Raw genomic sequence first — 15,518 nt, forward strand, 5'->3', positions numbered from 1 at the left:
AAATTTTCAATTAAAGTTTCTGCTTTCCATGGGAAATTGACTGTCAGAAAAATGCAGACTGAAAACCAAAACATTTCAGTTCTGAAATGCCACCGTGGTACCTCATGGAATTGTAGTTCAGGTGCCTCTTGTTCCTATTCTCTTCTAAGGGCCAAGCTCCCCAGCTGGAGTTCATCTCCCATGAAGCACCACAGGCACATGACAGCCATAGCGCATTGCCTCCACTCAGCAAAAAGGGAGACCCTGGTGTCTCATGAGATGTGCAGTCTGACGAGGGAGCCTAGCCTATAAAGGAGAAGCGGAGTGCAATGCACATGAGCAACAACTCCCATGAGGCACTGCAGCAACATATCAGAGTCAACATATTTCAGCTTTTGTCCAAAAACTGGATTTTCCATGGAAACTACCCCATCTCTCAATTTATGACCAGCTATACTTTCATTCTAATTCAGTACAGGTTAGTCTGTGGCACTTGGAATCACCACCTGTATGAGTGACTGCTCCACGAAGGCAATTTCATATGACCGATGCTTAAATGTGGGATGTGCAGCAGAAGCCTTGAGAGAAAGGATGAAAGCCCTAGATGGCACAATGCCCCCAGAAGTACATGCAGTGAGACAATTGAAGAGCAGGTGGCCAGGATTCCATACACAGAATTAAATACATTTACTGTGGAAGACAGCATGACCAGTTAAAGAAGTGCCCTATACATAGACAGCATTGCAAGGATTGTGGCAAGTTGAATCATTTTAGCAGAGTGCGCAAGAGCAGAAGCAGCTCTCAAAAAGATTCAGTACAAGAGATGGATGGCTCATCAGACAGCGATGATAACATTTGAATCCAAGAATCAATAAGGTTCAGGCTGTTGGGACAGGAAAGCAACAAGGGATAATACTAAATGCTATAAGAAAAGGAGTACTTGTGGCACCTTAGAGACTAACAAATTTATTAGAGCATAAGCTTTCGTGAGCTACAGCTCGCTTCATCGGATGCATTTGGTGGAAAAAACAGAGGAGAGATTTATATACACACACAGAGAACATGAAACAATGGGTGGATCATACACACTGTAAGGAGAGTGATCACTTAAGATAAGCCATCACTAGCAGCAGGAGGGGGAAAGGAGGAAAACCTTTCATGGTGACAAGCAAGGTAGGCTAATTCCAGCAGTTAACAAGAATATCAGAGGAACAGTGGGGGGTAGGGTGGGGGGGAGAAATACCATGGGGAAATAGTTTTACTTTGTGTAATGACTCATCCATTCCCAGTCTCTATTCAAGCCTAAATTAATTGTATCCAGTTTTCAAATTAATTCCAATTCAGCAGTCTCTCGTTGGAGTCTGTTTTTGAAGCTTTTTTGTTGAAGGATAGCCACTCTTAGGTCTGTGATCGAGTGACCAGAGAGATTGAAGTATTCTCCAACTGGTTTTTGAATGTTATAATTCTTGACATCTGATTTGTGTCCATTCATTCTTTTACGTAGAGACTGTCCAGTTTGGCCAATGTACATGGCAGAGGGGCATTGCTGGCACATGATGGCATATATCACATTGGTAGATGCGCAGGTGAACGAGCCTCTGATAGTGTGGCTGATATGATTAGGCCCTATGATGGTATCCCCTGAATAGATATGTGGACAGAGTTGGCAACGGGCTTTGTTGCAAGGATAGGTTCCTGGGTTGGTGGTTCTGTTGTGTGGTGTGTGGTTGCTGGTGAGTATTTGCTTCAGATTGGGGGGCTGTCTGTAAGCAAGGACTGGCCTGTCTCCCAAGATCTGTGAGAGTGATGGGTCGTCCTTCAGGATAGGTTGTAGATCCTTGATGATGCGTTGGAGAGGTTTTAGTTGGGGGCTGAAGGTGATGGCTAGTGGCGTTCTGTTATTTTCTTTGTTGGGCCTGTCCTGTAGTAGGTGACTTCTGGGTACTCTTCTGGCTCTGTCAATCTGTTTCTTCACTTCAGCAGGTGGGTATTGTAGTTGTAGGAATGCATGATAGAGAGCTTGTAGGTGTTTGTCTCTGTCTGAGGGGTTGGAGCAAATGCGGTTATATCATAGAGCTTGGCTGTAGACAATGGATCGAGTGGTATGATCTGGATGAAAGCTAGAGGCATGTAGGTAGGAATAGCGGTCAGTAGGTTTCCGATATAGGGTGGTGTTTATGTGACCATCGGTTATTAGCACCGTAGTGTCTAGGAAGTGGATCTCTTGTGTGGACTGGTCCAGGCTGAGGTTGATGGTGGGATGGAAATTGTTGAAATCATGGTGGAATTCCTCAAGAGCTTCTTTTCCATGGGTCCAGATGATGAAGATGTCATCAATGTAGCGCAAGTAGAGTAGGGGCATTAAGGGACGAGAGCTGAGGAAGCGTTGTTCTAAGTCAGCCATAAAAATGTTGGCATACTGTGGGGCCATGCGGGTACCCATCGCAGTGCCGCTGATTTGAAGGTATACATTGTCACCAAATGTGAAATAGGTATGGGTTAGGACTAAGTCACAAAGTTCAGCCACCAGGTTAGCCGTGACAGTATCGGGGATACTGTTCCTGACGGCTTGTAGCCCATCTTTGGGTGGAATGTTGGTGTAGAGGGCTTCTACATCCATTGTGGCTAGGATGGTGTTTTTAGGAAGATCACCAATGGACTGTAGTTTCCTCAGGAAGTCAGTGGTGTCTCGAAGATAGCTGGGAGTGCTGGTAACGAAGGGCCTGGGGAGGGAGTCTACATAGCCAGACAATCCTGCTGTCAGGGTGCCAATGCCTGAGGTGATGGGGCGTCCAGGATTTTCAGGTTTATGGATCTTGGGTAGCAGACAGAATATCCCAGGTCGGGGTTCTAGGGGTGTGTCTGTGTGGATTTGTTCTTGTGCTTTTTCAGGGAGTTTCTTGAGCAAATGCTGTAGTTTCTTTTGGTAACTCTCGGTGGGATCAGAGGGTAATGGCTTGTAGAAAGTGGTGTTGGAGAGCTGCCTAGTAGCCTCTTGTTCATACTCCGACTTATTCATGATGACGACAGCACCTCCTTTGTCAGCCTTTTTGATTATGATGTCAGAGTTGTTTCTGAGGCTGTGGATGGCACTGTGTTCTGCATGGCTGAGGTTATGGGGTAAGCGATGCTGCTTTTCCACAATTTCAGCTCGTGCACGTCGGCGGAAGCACTCTATGTAGAAATCCAGGCTGCTGTTTCGACCTTCAGGAGGAGTCCACCCAGAATCCTTCTTTTTGTAGTGTTGGCAGGAAGGTCTCTGTGGGTTAATATGTTGGTCAGAGGTGTGTTGGAAACATTCCTTGAGTCTGAGACGTCGAAAATAGGATTCTAGGTCACCACAGAACTGTATCATGTTCGTGGGGGTGGAGGGGCAAAAGGAGAGGCCCCGAGATAGGACAGATTCTTCTGCTGGGGTAAGAGTATAGTTGGATAGATTAACAATATTGCTGGGTGGGTTAAGGGAACCACTGTTGTGGCCTCTTGTAGCATGTAGTAGTTTAGATAGTTTAGTGTCCTTTTTCTTTTGTAGAGAAGCCAAGTGTGTGTTGAAAATGGCTTGTCTAGTTTTTGTAAAGTCCAGCCACGAGGAAGTTTGTGTGGAAGGTTGGTTCTTTATGAGAGTATCCAGTTTTGAGAGCTCATTCTTAATCTTTCCCTGTTTGCTGTGTAATTTGCTGTTTGTTAACTGCTGGAATTAGCCTACCTCGCTTGTCAACATGAAAGGTTTTCCTCCTTCTGCCCCCCCCGCCCCCCCCCCCCGCTGCTGGTGATGGCTTATCTTAAGTGATCACTCTCCTTACAGTGTGTATGATAAACCCATTGTTTCATGTTCTCTGTGTGTGTATATAAATCTCTCCTCTGTTTTTTCCACCAAATGCATCCGATGAAGCGAGCTGTAGCTCACGAAAGCTTATGCTCTAATAAATTTGTTAGTTTCTAAAGTGCCACAAGTACTCCTTTTCTTTTTGCGAATACAGACTAACACGGCTGCTACTCTGAAATCTGTCACTAAATGCTATGCATTCCATAATGGTAACAGGGAAATACCATGTGCGATTTCAGCTGATAGAGGAGCCTCCTGTGGAGTGATTCCTCAGTGTGAATTGTACTCAAACACATCCATTACAAAGAGCAATCCCAATTGGATAATATACAATGGGAGCATAATGGAGTGTGTAGGAAAATGTAACTTCAGAGTAACTAACCTGAAAAATAACAGATGTTTGTGGCGGTGGATGGTAAGTACCACAGACCCCTTTGGGGAATACGGCCTACAAGCTGTGGATCTGATCAGGGTGCAGCAACAGAATTTTATAGTTGCCGTGTAAGAATCAAAATGAGGCCCACCGATAATGGAGACAATTTTAAAAGCATAGGGGATGTTTCCAAAGGCAATGGGTGCCTTGAAGGAAAGCTACAACTGGAAGTGGATCCCACAGTGGAGTCTGTGTGCTTACCATGAAGGAAAATTCCAGTGTCACTATGTAATCCAGTACGCAAGGAGCTCTAAAGTTTTCAGAGCAAAGGTATCATAGCACCTGTAGAAGCCAGTACAGGACGAAGGAGCATGAGGGTGGTAAAGAAGCCGTCTGGCAACCTGTCTAGTATGCTGACAACCTTTGCATTTGGTCACTACAGATGGCTGTGCATGTCAATGGTCATAAGTTCAACACCTGGATGTCCCAGAGAAGAATCACCCAAGCACTGAAAAGGACTGCCTATGGCTGAAATAATTGCAGGATGATATCCTCATTGTAGGTGAAGGGAGTAATGATATAGAAGCTGAACAAGACCATGGCAGGAAATGACAAGCTTTTTTCCAGCAATACAAAGACAAGAACATAACACTCATTCCAGAAAAAGGTGACAAATGTCAGACATTTGCTCACAGCTGAGGGAGTGAAAGCAGATTCCAACAAGATCAAGGCAGTCAAGAGACAGGCCAGTTCCAGTGGGTGTGAAAGGGATACAGCGGTTCATAGGAACCAGAAATTTGCTGCCTCAGTTCTGTCCACTCCTGACTGCAGTAGTGGACCCCATACAACAGCTCACAAGGCAGGATGATGAATGGGACTGGGCAAGTTCCCAACATCAAGCATGACACACTGATCAATAATATAAGATGCCTCTGTCCTAAAGTACTACCAGCCATGAGAGTCACTGACACACCAGCGTGAAGCATTGGAGAAAGGATTGGGTGTAACTCGTTTGCAGGAGAGCCGATAGCTTGTGTCAGCAAAGCCCTGTCAGATATTGAACAGAGGTTAACACCCAGATAGAAAAAGAGCTTGTGGCTGTTATATTTGAAGTGGAGCAACGTCATCAGTTTACCAATGGCCACCAAGTAATAGTTCAATCAGACCAAAAACCTGGAAAAACTATCATGGCAAAGCCCCTTCTTAGTGTTACAAAGAGATTGCCACATATATTGATGCACCTCCACCTCTACTAGGTAGAGATCAGATATTATCCAGGACTACTAGTATTAGCGAAGACCCTGAGCATGGAATATATATCCAGCATCAGCAAGTTTGGGGAAAGGGATCATGATACTGAATTCATTAACATGCTGCACTGTGTCCCACTTTCAACAGGAAAGCTGATAGAAATCAGAGACTACAGAAAAGGACTCCAGGCAGTCAAGAGAACACAAAGCCAGAAAATAAAATCCAAGTGCCAGTAAAAGCCAAACTATATTTTCAAATTAAAGATGAGCTGAGCATGAAAGATGGAATCATATTTCAAGGACAGAGCTGTTGTCCCTGCATCATTACGTAAGAATGTCATGCAAAAAATACATGCCTCACACATTGGCACCAATAGCTGTCTTAGACAAACTCAAGAGCGTGTTTACTGGCTGGAATAAATACACACCTCCACTCTGTGACTGAAGGGTATGACACCTTCTGGTTGTGTAATAACAGTCTTCAGAAAGAGACTGTCATCACGTGATCTGCCCACCTGACCAAGGGAAAAGCTAAGGTTTATTTACCTTTAATTTAAAGCAGTACTTCATTACAGTAAATTACTATCCAAATTTTTGGGAGGCCAAGTCCCTGCCAGATACAAGAAGAAAGTCTGTGATTGGTGAACTGAAGGCCCATTTTGTGAGATATAGTATTCTGGACACTGTATTCATCCACAACATACCCCAATTTACCTCAGAAAAAAATCAAGGAATTTGCTTGCAAACGGAAATTTGACCACCACAACTCCTCCCCAGCATACCTACAGAGTAATGGTAAGATGAAATCATCTGTGCAAGCAGCAAAGAGACTGTTACACGAGGCTGTTTCTTATAGTTCAGACCCCTTCTTAGCATTTTTGGCACACAGGAATACTCCATCACCAGGGTGCCAAAACAGTCCAGTGCAGACACTGAAGAGGCAAAGGACCAAAATCCCGCTCTCAACAGGGGGAGATCTGTTGCAGCCAGAAGGATGGAGACACCACTGAGAGGAGACAGTCAACAATAAGAGGAAACAGGTACTAGGATTCAACTAGTCAGTCAAGGACCTACTGGCCCTGGAGGCAGGCACTCTTGTGAGGATCCAGCCATTAGAAACATACCAGAATGAGTGGACTAATGGAGTCATGAGGTGCAATCGCACCCAGGTCATAGGAGGTGACTACACATGAGGGACAAGTGATTTAGAGGAACAGGAGACACTTATAAGCCTGCAGACACAAGACGTTGAGAGAGCCTACAGAGATCATTGCATAATGGTGAGACAGAGAACCATCCAGTGGCCTACCCTATAGGCAGGGAGGGGACTTCACAGAGAGATAGTTTGCTAGACTCAGACACGTGACAGGGAGTCAGAGATAGGTCACTCCTGATGTAGTTTCCTGTTGAGGAGATTAAACTATCTCAAAGACCATGGAATCAACTGAGTTTCTGGTAAAGATAAAACTCCAGTTTGGCTATATTTTAGCAACTTCTCGCTGAAAGGATAGGGGTTGGAGTCTGGGCATCAGTTATGGATGGAGCAGTACACAAAGAAACACTTGTTTAAGTTAACTTGCATTCAGCTTCCTTCTTTGCTAATGAAACCAAGGGTAGGACAAAACAGCCAACCAATCAGCACAATACAGAGAAAGTCCAGTCAAAACTCTATAAGGTTCTCTCAATATCCGGAGATCCCTGCTTTGACTGCTTCTACTTTTACCTGCTGGGATCTTTGGCTGGTTTTTCTGCAGTTTTCCCTCAAGGCCACATAGCAGGAGAAGGGGAGGCACCACCAGGGTCCTAATGACCCCAGATTTTGGGAGATTTCCCATGCACAGTTTTGGGTCCTGAGGGGTGCTGGGACAGGGGATGGGTGATCCTGGTTGGGCCCATTTTTCCCCTCCCAGTGCAGCAGTCCCTGCTTTGGCTACTTCTGCTCCAATCATTTTGTAATGGAGAGGTTTTTTTCCTAATTACATGTTTTGCAATGTGTTTCTGGGTACTGCTATTTAACTTCTATTTTCCGTGCTCTTATCACCAAACAAGATTTTTCTAAATTTAATTCAAGTTTCCATTGTAAGATTGTATTTGATCATGGCCAGTGCATCAGGACTACATTAAAAAGTTGGTAAGGCAAAAGGAATCAATTATGAAATTGAAGGGAGGGAAACAGAAGACAAACAAAAGAACACATGGTCTCTGTCTCTTGCTCTCTCTCACTCGCTGTCTCCCTCCTTACATTTCTTTGAATGCTCCAATGTCAGCTTAACCCAAAATGTCAACCCTGAACTGGCATTTTGGCAATCACATCAGAGTAAAGTAATTGTACATTTTATTTATTTGTTCTTTAAACTTAGAAAATAACACGAAGCGCCTGTCTGAACACCCTAGGTGCCTCTGACAAACACTTAAAAATACAATCAATCATAGAAAAACAAGAACCCTATAACACACTACTAAGTAACCAGGCAGCACAAAAATAAAAATACCCCCTTTTTCCTCTAATCACCCCACACATATCTACTTGATTTTCATCCCTCACTAGGAAGGGAGCATCCACCAATACTGCCAGAGCAGTTTCTGTTCCATACGTATTTTGGTTCTCAGATTAACAATGGTAAAGGAAATCTTGCTACTGTGAGGGTTATCCCATCACAACCTTTTGAATAATCTTTATTACAAGGAATATAACAGTCCAGATTGTCAGTGTGAAGCAATTTATTGATCCTGGGATGCACCAGTTCCTTGACCAAGTTCTTAAAGGAGATGTTGACAATCTCCACCACTGGCCATTCCTAGCCAAGATGGACATGGATCAAGAACATAGTGAATAAAATCAGGAATAAGCAATGTAAAAAAACCTTTAAAATTATTAACATAGGGGCCTCAAAAAAGAAAAAAGGATGGCTTGTGGGTAAGGCACCAGAATAGGACTAAGGAAATCTGGATTCAATTTCCAGCTCTGCCACAGATTTTCTGTGTGACGGTGAGCAAGTCCCTCTACCTGTAGAACTGGGAAAATACTTCCCCACTTCACAGGATGGGGAGATAAAGTAATTAATGTTTCTAAGGTATACAGTAGTTTGAAACTAAACAAGAAAAAGGGTATGCTGCTATTGCAAATAGATCATGTATAAATGAGTAGGTTTAACTATTAATAAGTATTTGCTTTTTTTTAAAAAGGCTCTACGTAAAATTACACTAGTTGTTTCTAAATGTTAACAGAATTTCTTGGAAAGAGCAGTGAGAGGGTCTTCTGTGCTCACATCTCAGTCTGTTCATGCAGGGGCTGTGACCATGCCCTTGCACAGGAAGAACAAGGGGATGGGAAGCTCTTCATACATTCTTCCTCCCATGAATCACTACAAAAGCCAGCTTCACTCTGGCCCTGCATATTTAGGGCACAATCCTGCTCCTGCTGAAGGCAACAGCAAAAACTTCACACTGGAATCAGGCCCTTACACAGTACAGTAAATCACATATTCACAAGACTGCACAACTACAGAATTTCTGCAGCCTTGGGTGCAAACTTTGGCATTTAATTTTTAATTTTGAGTACCAACTCCACTTTGGAGTCCTCAAAACCCTGTGGGTCAGTTCAGGTGACTAAATGTTGAATAGCGCCCCTATTTAGGGCTCAGTCCTGCATGTGCCAGAAGCCTCCCATGCTGACTGCTCTCAGCTTCCATTGAAGCCTATTTGGAGAGTATTCAGCACTCTGTAGGAGTGGCCTTTTAGAGGCCTAGATATGAATACTGGGCTTCACTTCACATAAATCAGAATTAATGCTATTTATCAAAATGAGAATGAGAAGATGCAAGACACACTGAAAGCCTGACAATTTTGCCACTGTTTTAATTGAAACTTTGGGCCAGATATTGCACCTGCATCTGCAGAGATGTCTACACTCATACAGAGCTCCATGAAAATGGGTAGAAATTCAGTGGGGTTCTGTATGGGTGCAATTGCAGGATCAAGGCTTTGTCTGCTAAAATAATATACAAGAGAGCTCACGAAAGTTTCTAGACTTTCTCGATAAACAGCTGTTTGTGTTACTATGTACACCACATTATTTCAATTGTAAGCATCAAGAATTCATCAAAAAATCAGATTTTCTTATTTCAGCAAGATATTTAAAGCCTGAAAACCCAAGAAGTCCCTTTTCTGATGATAAATCTTGTGAAATTGTGAGACTGTTACATGCTTGCCTCATAAAAGTTTAATATTTACTAACATGACATTAAGCATTTTTTAAAATTATCTACCATCTTATGAGTTACTTCTGTGAATTTGGATTTATATTTATTGTTCCTGAAAAGTCTCAATTTTTTTTCCAGATTATCTTTTTTAATATCTGTATATTACTGTTTTTAAGGCCAAATATTCTTATTTATTCTCATGTTTATATTCTTGTGACTTCACATTTTAACTTATTTTTTCCCTAGTTTCCCTATCAATGTTTATTAGTACTTCACCCGGACACAATTTTCTGAAAATTTAGGTTAACAGGGCAGTGGCACATATGTAAATCAACATAGACAAGACTAATCCTGCAACCTTTATGAACTACTGAATGGAACTAGGACGACTCATGTGAGGTGAAAGCCTGCTTATCATCATCATCATGGAAAAGGCTAGAAACTTTAGGACAAATTTTGCTGTTACGCCCATATAATCCATTGAACCCATTGTGATTCCCTCTGATAACTGATTATAGTAAAAAATGGCACCACCACATTCAAAAGATATGCTCCCTGATTGTAATTAAAGCTATGTCTGCTTACTTTAATAAAAATCTTTTTTCTGTTCCTATCTTTTACTGTTGAAAGCATTGCAGAGATAATGCAACTATGAAGGAAAGAGTTGAATTCTATGCCTTCTCACACATCAATAATAGAGCTGGTCAGAGAAACTCTGACAAAAAACCATATTTCATCAGAATATGTGGTTCCATCTAAATCTAAGCACTTTATGAAATCAAGTGATTTCACAGGAATTTTGTTTTGAAAGAAAGTCAGAAACAAATTCTGACATCATCAAACATCAGGGTTTTGACATTTTTGGAACCAAGTATTTTTGAAACATCTAAGTGAAACACAAAACAAAAAAGTTCTGAATTTTCCTTGTAGAAAATTTCTAAATTTACTATTTTCATTCCAGTTCAGAATGAAAACAAATTTCAAAACCTTTGCGAAACAGAATGTCTGTCCTACACATAGCAGTAATCAGCAACTGGTTATTAAATCGGTCATGTCTATGTAAACCCACTGAAGATAACTGGGATGCACAGGTGTCATGGGGACATAATCAGAAGAGAGCAGGATGTAACAGAGAGCAGATTTTATCCTGTGGGATGTTTAGCAGTGTTTTATGCAAAAAGGAAATAATTCAGGTTTGTTTTTAGAATCCCAGGTAACATGTATATAGTTTATATGTTTAGCATGTATATAGTATATATAGCATGTATATAGTTCACGTCATCCTGAGGTCAAAGCATGGTGCTGTAGCACCAGGAGTCTGAACTTAAAGGAGGAAAGAAAACAAAATATGGGAAGCCTAAGGTTCTCATCCTGCCATTACCTCCACATGGGCAGACTCCCACTGACATGCAAGGCTCATGCAGGCTCAGGAGTCTGCTTACATGGACACTAATCCACCTCCACTGTGGTGGCATGAACAGGTCTAATCAATCAATAGTGTCCAGACCACTCCATGATGAGAAATAAGAGTTATAGCTAAGGAAATTAATTTTCTCTTTAACCAGTCTTCCGTGGTTTAGTGTGTGTCATCTCCCTTCTGAATATGCAATTCCAAACACAGATTTTCAAAAATTCCTGGGAAATATATTGTAAGCAGGATCTGATTGAGTTCTTCCCTGACATTCAGTGATGAACTGAGGGAAGAGACTTTAGGAGCACACTATTTGCATGGACACACCTACTCTGCCGTGATGTTCAGCAGAGAGAGCTGCATTGCCAAAGTGATCAATTTTGGCTGGTTTTGGGTTACAATTTATTTTAGTAACTCTTTCTTTAACCTGTGTATTAGATCATTTTAACAATAGCTACAGCTGTAGCTCACGAAAGCTTATGCTCAAATAAATTTGTTAGTCTCTAAGGTGCCACACGTACTCCTTTTCTTTCTTTTTTGTGAATCATGCTTAAACTTTATGTACTGTAGGACCACTGACTTCAATTTTGTGTTTTAATTGAAACATTCTCTTGCTGTGTTTATTTCAATGGACTGCGCACGGTGCACAAATTTAAGCACGTTTTAGTCTTCACAGAATTAGGACCTTGAGTAGTCCCATCTATAAAACTGGTCATGTGAGTAAATTTGCATTCCTGCCTAAGTATTTGCAAGATAAGGTTCTAAAACACAGAAGGCTGGATCCTGAAGCACTGACGTCAACAGAAGTTTTGCAATTGATTAGTGGAAGCAGGACTGGGCTATGACCCCACTATAAAATGGGGGATCTCTCTACTGACTTCCATTTATACTAGATTAAGTGAGGATAATCAGTTCCAGATAATTCAGTGCAGATTGTGCAATACAAACATTTTCAAGTTAACAGCTTCTGGTTAGGCGCTTCCTGTGTGGTCTCTTAAACAGTTTTTTTCCTAGCCTTAATTTGAAGACAATAATTAACCAGTATACATGCTTTTATTCTGGGAAATGTGAATAGTTCTTGACAGAGTGAGATTATTATAAATTGTAACAGCTCAGAAATCCTGTGTGTAACCCTTACCATCCCAAGTATGTAGCGATGTGATCATTACAAAAGGTGGGAAGGTAGTAAGACATAAAGGCTTGATTTTTCAGAAGTGCTGAACCTTCCCTTCCCCCCCGCCATGAAGTCAATGGGAACCGAAGGTGCTCAGCACCTCTGAAGAGCAGGCCCGAGGTAGCTCCTGCCCCGGACAGCAGCGGATCACAGCCAATGGATTAAAACAGCATTTTAATCTGAAATGCTACTTCGTGCCCCAAGACATTTTTGAAGCATCAGCTTCCTGCTACCAAAGAAAAGGAGTACTTGTGGCACCTTAGCTGCTACTATGAAACCTGCTCCCAAAGGTTTTCGCGTGGGTGCCCGGAGTAGCCCCAGGATCGCTTCTATTCGCCCAGCTCCCGGCCCGGGGCAGGGGAGCTGAAGCGGGGGTCGGGCGCTGCACCTGTGGCCGTGTCAGCAGCAGCCCGGGGAGGACAGAGCGACACCTGCGGCCCCTCCTGCCCCAGTGCAGCGAGGGGCCGGGCTGGGGGCCCGGGGTTGTGGCCGGCAGCCCCCAGCGGGGAGGGGAGCTGGGCAGGTGCAGAAGGCGGCGGCCGTTGGGAGGGGACTCCCCCGGCACCCGAGGGGGACCCCGGCGCGAGGGCGGCGGCTGGCAGCCCCGCGGGCTCGCGCCCCGGCGGCTCTCACCTCCGCTCCTGCTCCAGGCGGTGAAGCAGACAAAGCAGAAGGCGGCGCCGAGGCACAGAAATGTCACGATGCTGCCGGGCTTGAGCCTCATCTCCCCGCATGCCCCAGCAGCCTCTCCGCCTGCGCCCGCGCTGGCCCCGCGGCTCCCAGGGCTCACCCCGGCCGACCGCGGCGGCCCTGCCTCCTGCGGCCGCCCGCGACCGCGCCCGCCCGGGCAAGTCCGCGCTCCTTGAACTCGCCCCGTCGGAGGCGCCCGCCTGGCAGGGCACGGTCGCCTCCGCCCTCTAGCGCGCGCCTCCTGGCGGCGTCGCTACGGCAGCCGCCCCCCGCCAAGCTTCCTCCAGCCCCTCGCCTCTCCCGGCAGCCCCCAGCCGCGCCCTGTTCTGCTCCGAGGGGCTCGGGGGCCGCCGTGGGGCAGCGCCCCGCCCCGCCCCCCTGCAGCTAGCGAGGCTGCGCTACCCCCGCCCGCCCGCCCGCCCTGCCCCATGGCCGTGCACGCACTAGCGGCCCTGGCGTCCCACTGCTATGCCGGGTCACCAGGCTGGCTGCCGCCTCCCCGGCTGTGCTTCTCCAACGCGGGAGCGCAAGAGGCCACGGAGCCCTTCAGCGCTGTCCTGGGGGAGGAGGAGGAGGTGTACAGTCAGCCCGCGAGACCAGCGTGGGCTCCCCCGCCCCTGTTCCCTAGTGACTGCATTGGAGAGCTGTATTCTTCCGTGCCACCCAGGATCTCCCTCACACCCCAAAAGGGACAGGTGGCAGGGATAGGAATGAACCACGCCCCATCCACAACCGTGCTCACGGCTCCCAAAGGGGACAAGAGAATATCTTCTAGTGGCTCCACTTCTGTTGGTGAGAGAGACAAGCTTTCCAGCCACACACAGCTCTTCTTCAGGACAAGCTGGAAAGCTTGCATCTCTCACCAAACAGAAGTTGGGCCAATAAAAGATACCTGGTCTCTCTAATATCCTGGAGTTGACAGGACTATAACACCACTGCATATAAACTCCCAAAGAGTCAAGTACTGGACAAGTACTAACCTGACTATTCACTCAGCTGCAGAAACCCTGAAATCTTCCCCAAGCTCTGCTGACAAATTCCTGGGACTTGAACCCCATCCTAGCTGCAAGAAACTCTCTCCACAATCTCCCATTGACACAAGTGCCTGGTCCAAATCTCTTCCCCACTACAGAAACCTTTGTGACCTGGTACATATATTTAAATGTGTGCTGTTTGCCACACAAGTCAAAATACCATAATTGTGTCTATAGCAATGTGTACCCAGCTCTCTACAAACAGATAGAAAATATCAATACTGCTATTGTATTTGGATTTAAATGAACAATCCTTATCTCATGTTAAAAATATGCTTAACAGTTCCATAAGTGCACCAGAAGTCTAGTTCTCTTTTTTAAAAAAAAAAAAAAAAAAAGAAAAAAAAAGGAAAATTAAGTACACAAAACTGGGTTAATGCAATTAGAATTTAAAGGTCTAGACACATCAGTGACATTTCTCCCCATCTAACTCAGTTCTCTTTAACATATGCATAAATATTAAGATACACATTTACCTCTATCCATATGAGCAAACCCTTCTGTCATTGTACAGTGCCTAGCACACAAACACATAAGAGAACTGCCCAAAATCTTTATCTATATGTACTTATAATATGGCCAAGTTACAGGGGCAATGGGAACCTTAAATTTGAAGCGTCCCAGTTTTCACTGAGACCTTAAATTTTAATTGAACCATGTTAGTTTAAGTCTAATTTATATAGTGAGAAAGGCCCCTCTTAATCTTCCTTTACACCTTAACAATGGGGAATCTTACCCCACACATGGCTTTGACAACTCTATTTTCACCAGTTACTCATAAATCTACCTCTCCATTCTGGATCAGGCGGATTTACAATGAAACACACAGTGCCTGGGCCTCGGCCCCCCCCAACTACAGGGGGCCCAAGGGCTAAGGAGCCCAGCACCATCCAGCACCCGCTGTGGGGGGACCGCGATGGAGGCAGAAGCTTTGGGGGAGAGCAGGGAGGGAGCCATTTAAGGGCTGTGCTGGAGGCACAGTACGTGGTGTGTTCTCCCAGCTGGTGAGCTGGGCTCCTGCTGCCTCCCAGGGCTCCTGCTGCTGGCTCATGCTGGCGGCCAGGTGAGGCAGGCAGGTGAAGGGCCAGCTGGGGGTGTACTGTAGGGGAGGTGGGTGCACTCCCCTGGTAGGACATCTGTCCGCACCTGTCCTGCTGCCTGCTCCTCTGGACACCGGGCAGTGCAGCTGCAGTCCCTGGCGTGCACTGCTGCTGGCGGCTCCTGGAAAGGGAGCAGCAGGCCAGGAGGTCCCAGCTCTCACATCCTGCTGCCACCACAGCTCCCTTTGGCAGCAAACAGGAGCAGCGGTGGGGCAGGGACATGTCCACCAGCCAGCCAGCCAGGTAAGGTAACCCAGCAGCCGTGACTGGGACTGCCCCAGCCCCAAGCCTTTCTGCCCCGTGCACTTCCCCCCCAACACACACCCCCCAGCGACCTGCCCTGACTCCTGCACCCCCCCACACACACACTCAGCCTCACCCATATCCCCTACTCTGACTCCTGCAGCCCCTCATTCCCACCCCCACCATGAGCATCAAGCAGGAGCTTCTGCATGCCTCCCATCCCCACCTGCACCCCC

The 15,518-nt window shown here is 45.4% G+C and overlaps 1 protein-coding gene across 5 annotated transcripts in view; it reads right to left on the bottom strand.

Annotated features, from left to right (window-relative positions):
* The window catches only part of MGAT4D (MGAT4 family member D), a 103,118-nt gene extending 89,876 nt beyond the window's left edge, over nt 1-13,242 (bottom strand). The window contains exon 1 of one of the 5 annotated variants that reach the window (XM_038400429.2): nt 12,849-13,242. In XM_038400429.2, the coding sequence (XP_038256357.1) occupies nt 12,849-12,939 (91 nt within the window). In that variant the 5' untranslated portion in view covers nt 12,940-13,242. The remainder of the gene's footprint in view (nt 1-12,848) is intronic. The other 4 variants (XM_038400425.2, XM_038400430.2, XM_038400427.2 and 1 more) reach the window with 4 other exon arrangements.
* Nucleotides 13,243-15,518: the final 2,276 nt, after the last annotated feature.

This window comes from Dermochelys coriacea, chromosome 4, assembly GCF_009764565.3.
Source record: "Dermochelys coriacea isolate rDerCor1 chromosome 4, rDerCor1.pri.v4, whole genome shotgun sequence".
Taxonomy (NCBI): domain Eukaryota; kingdom Metazoa; phylum Chordata; order Testudines; family Dermochelyidae; genus Dermochelys; species Dermochelys coriacea.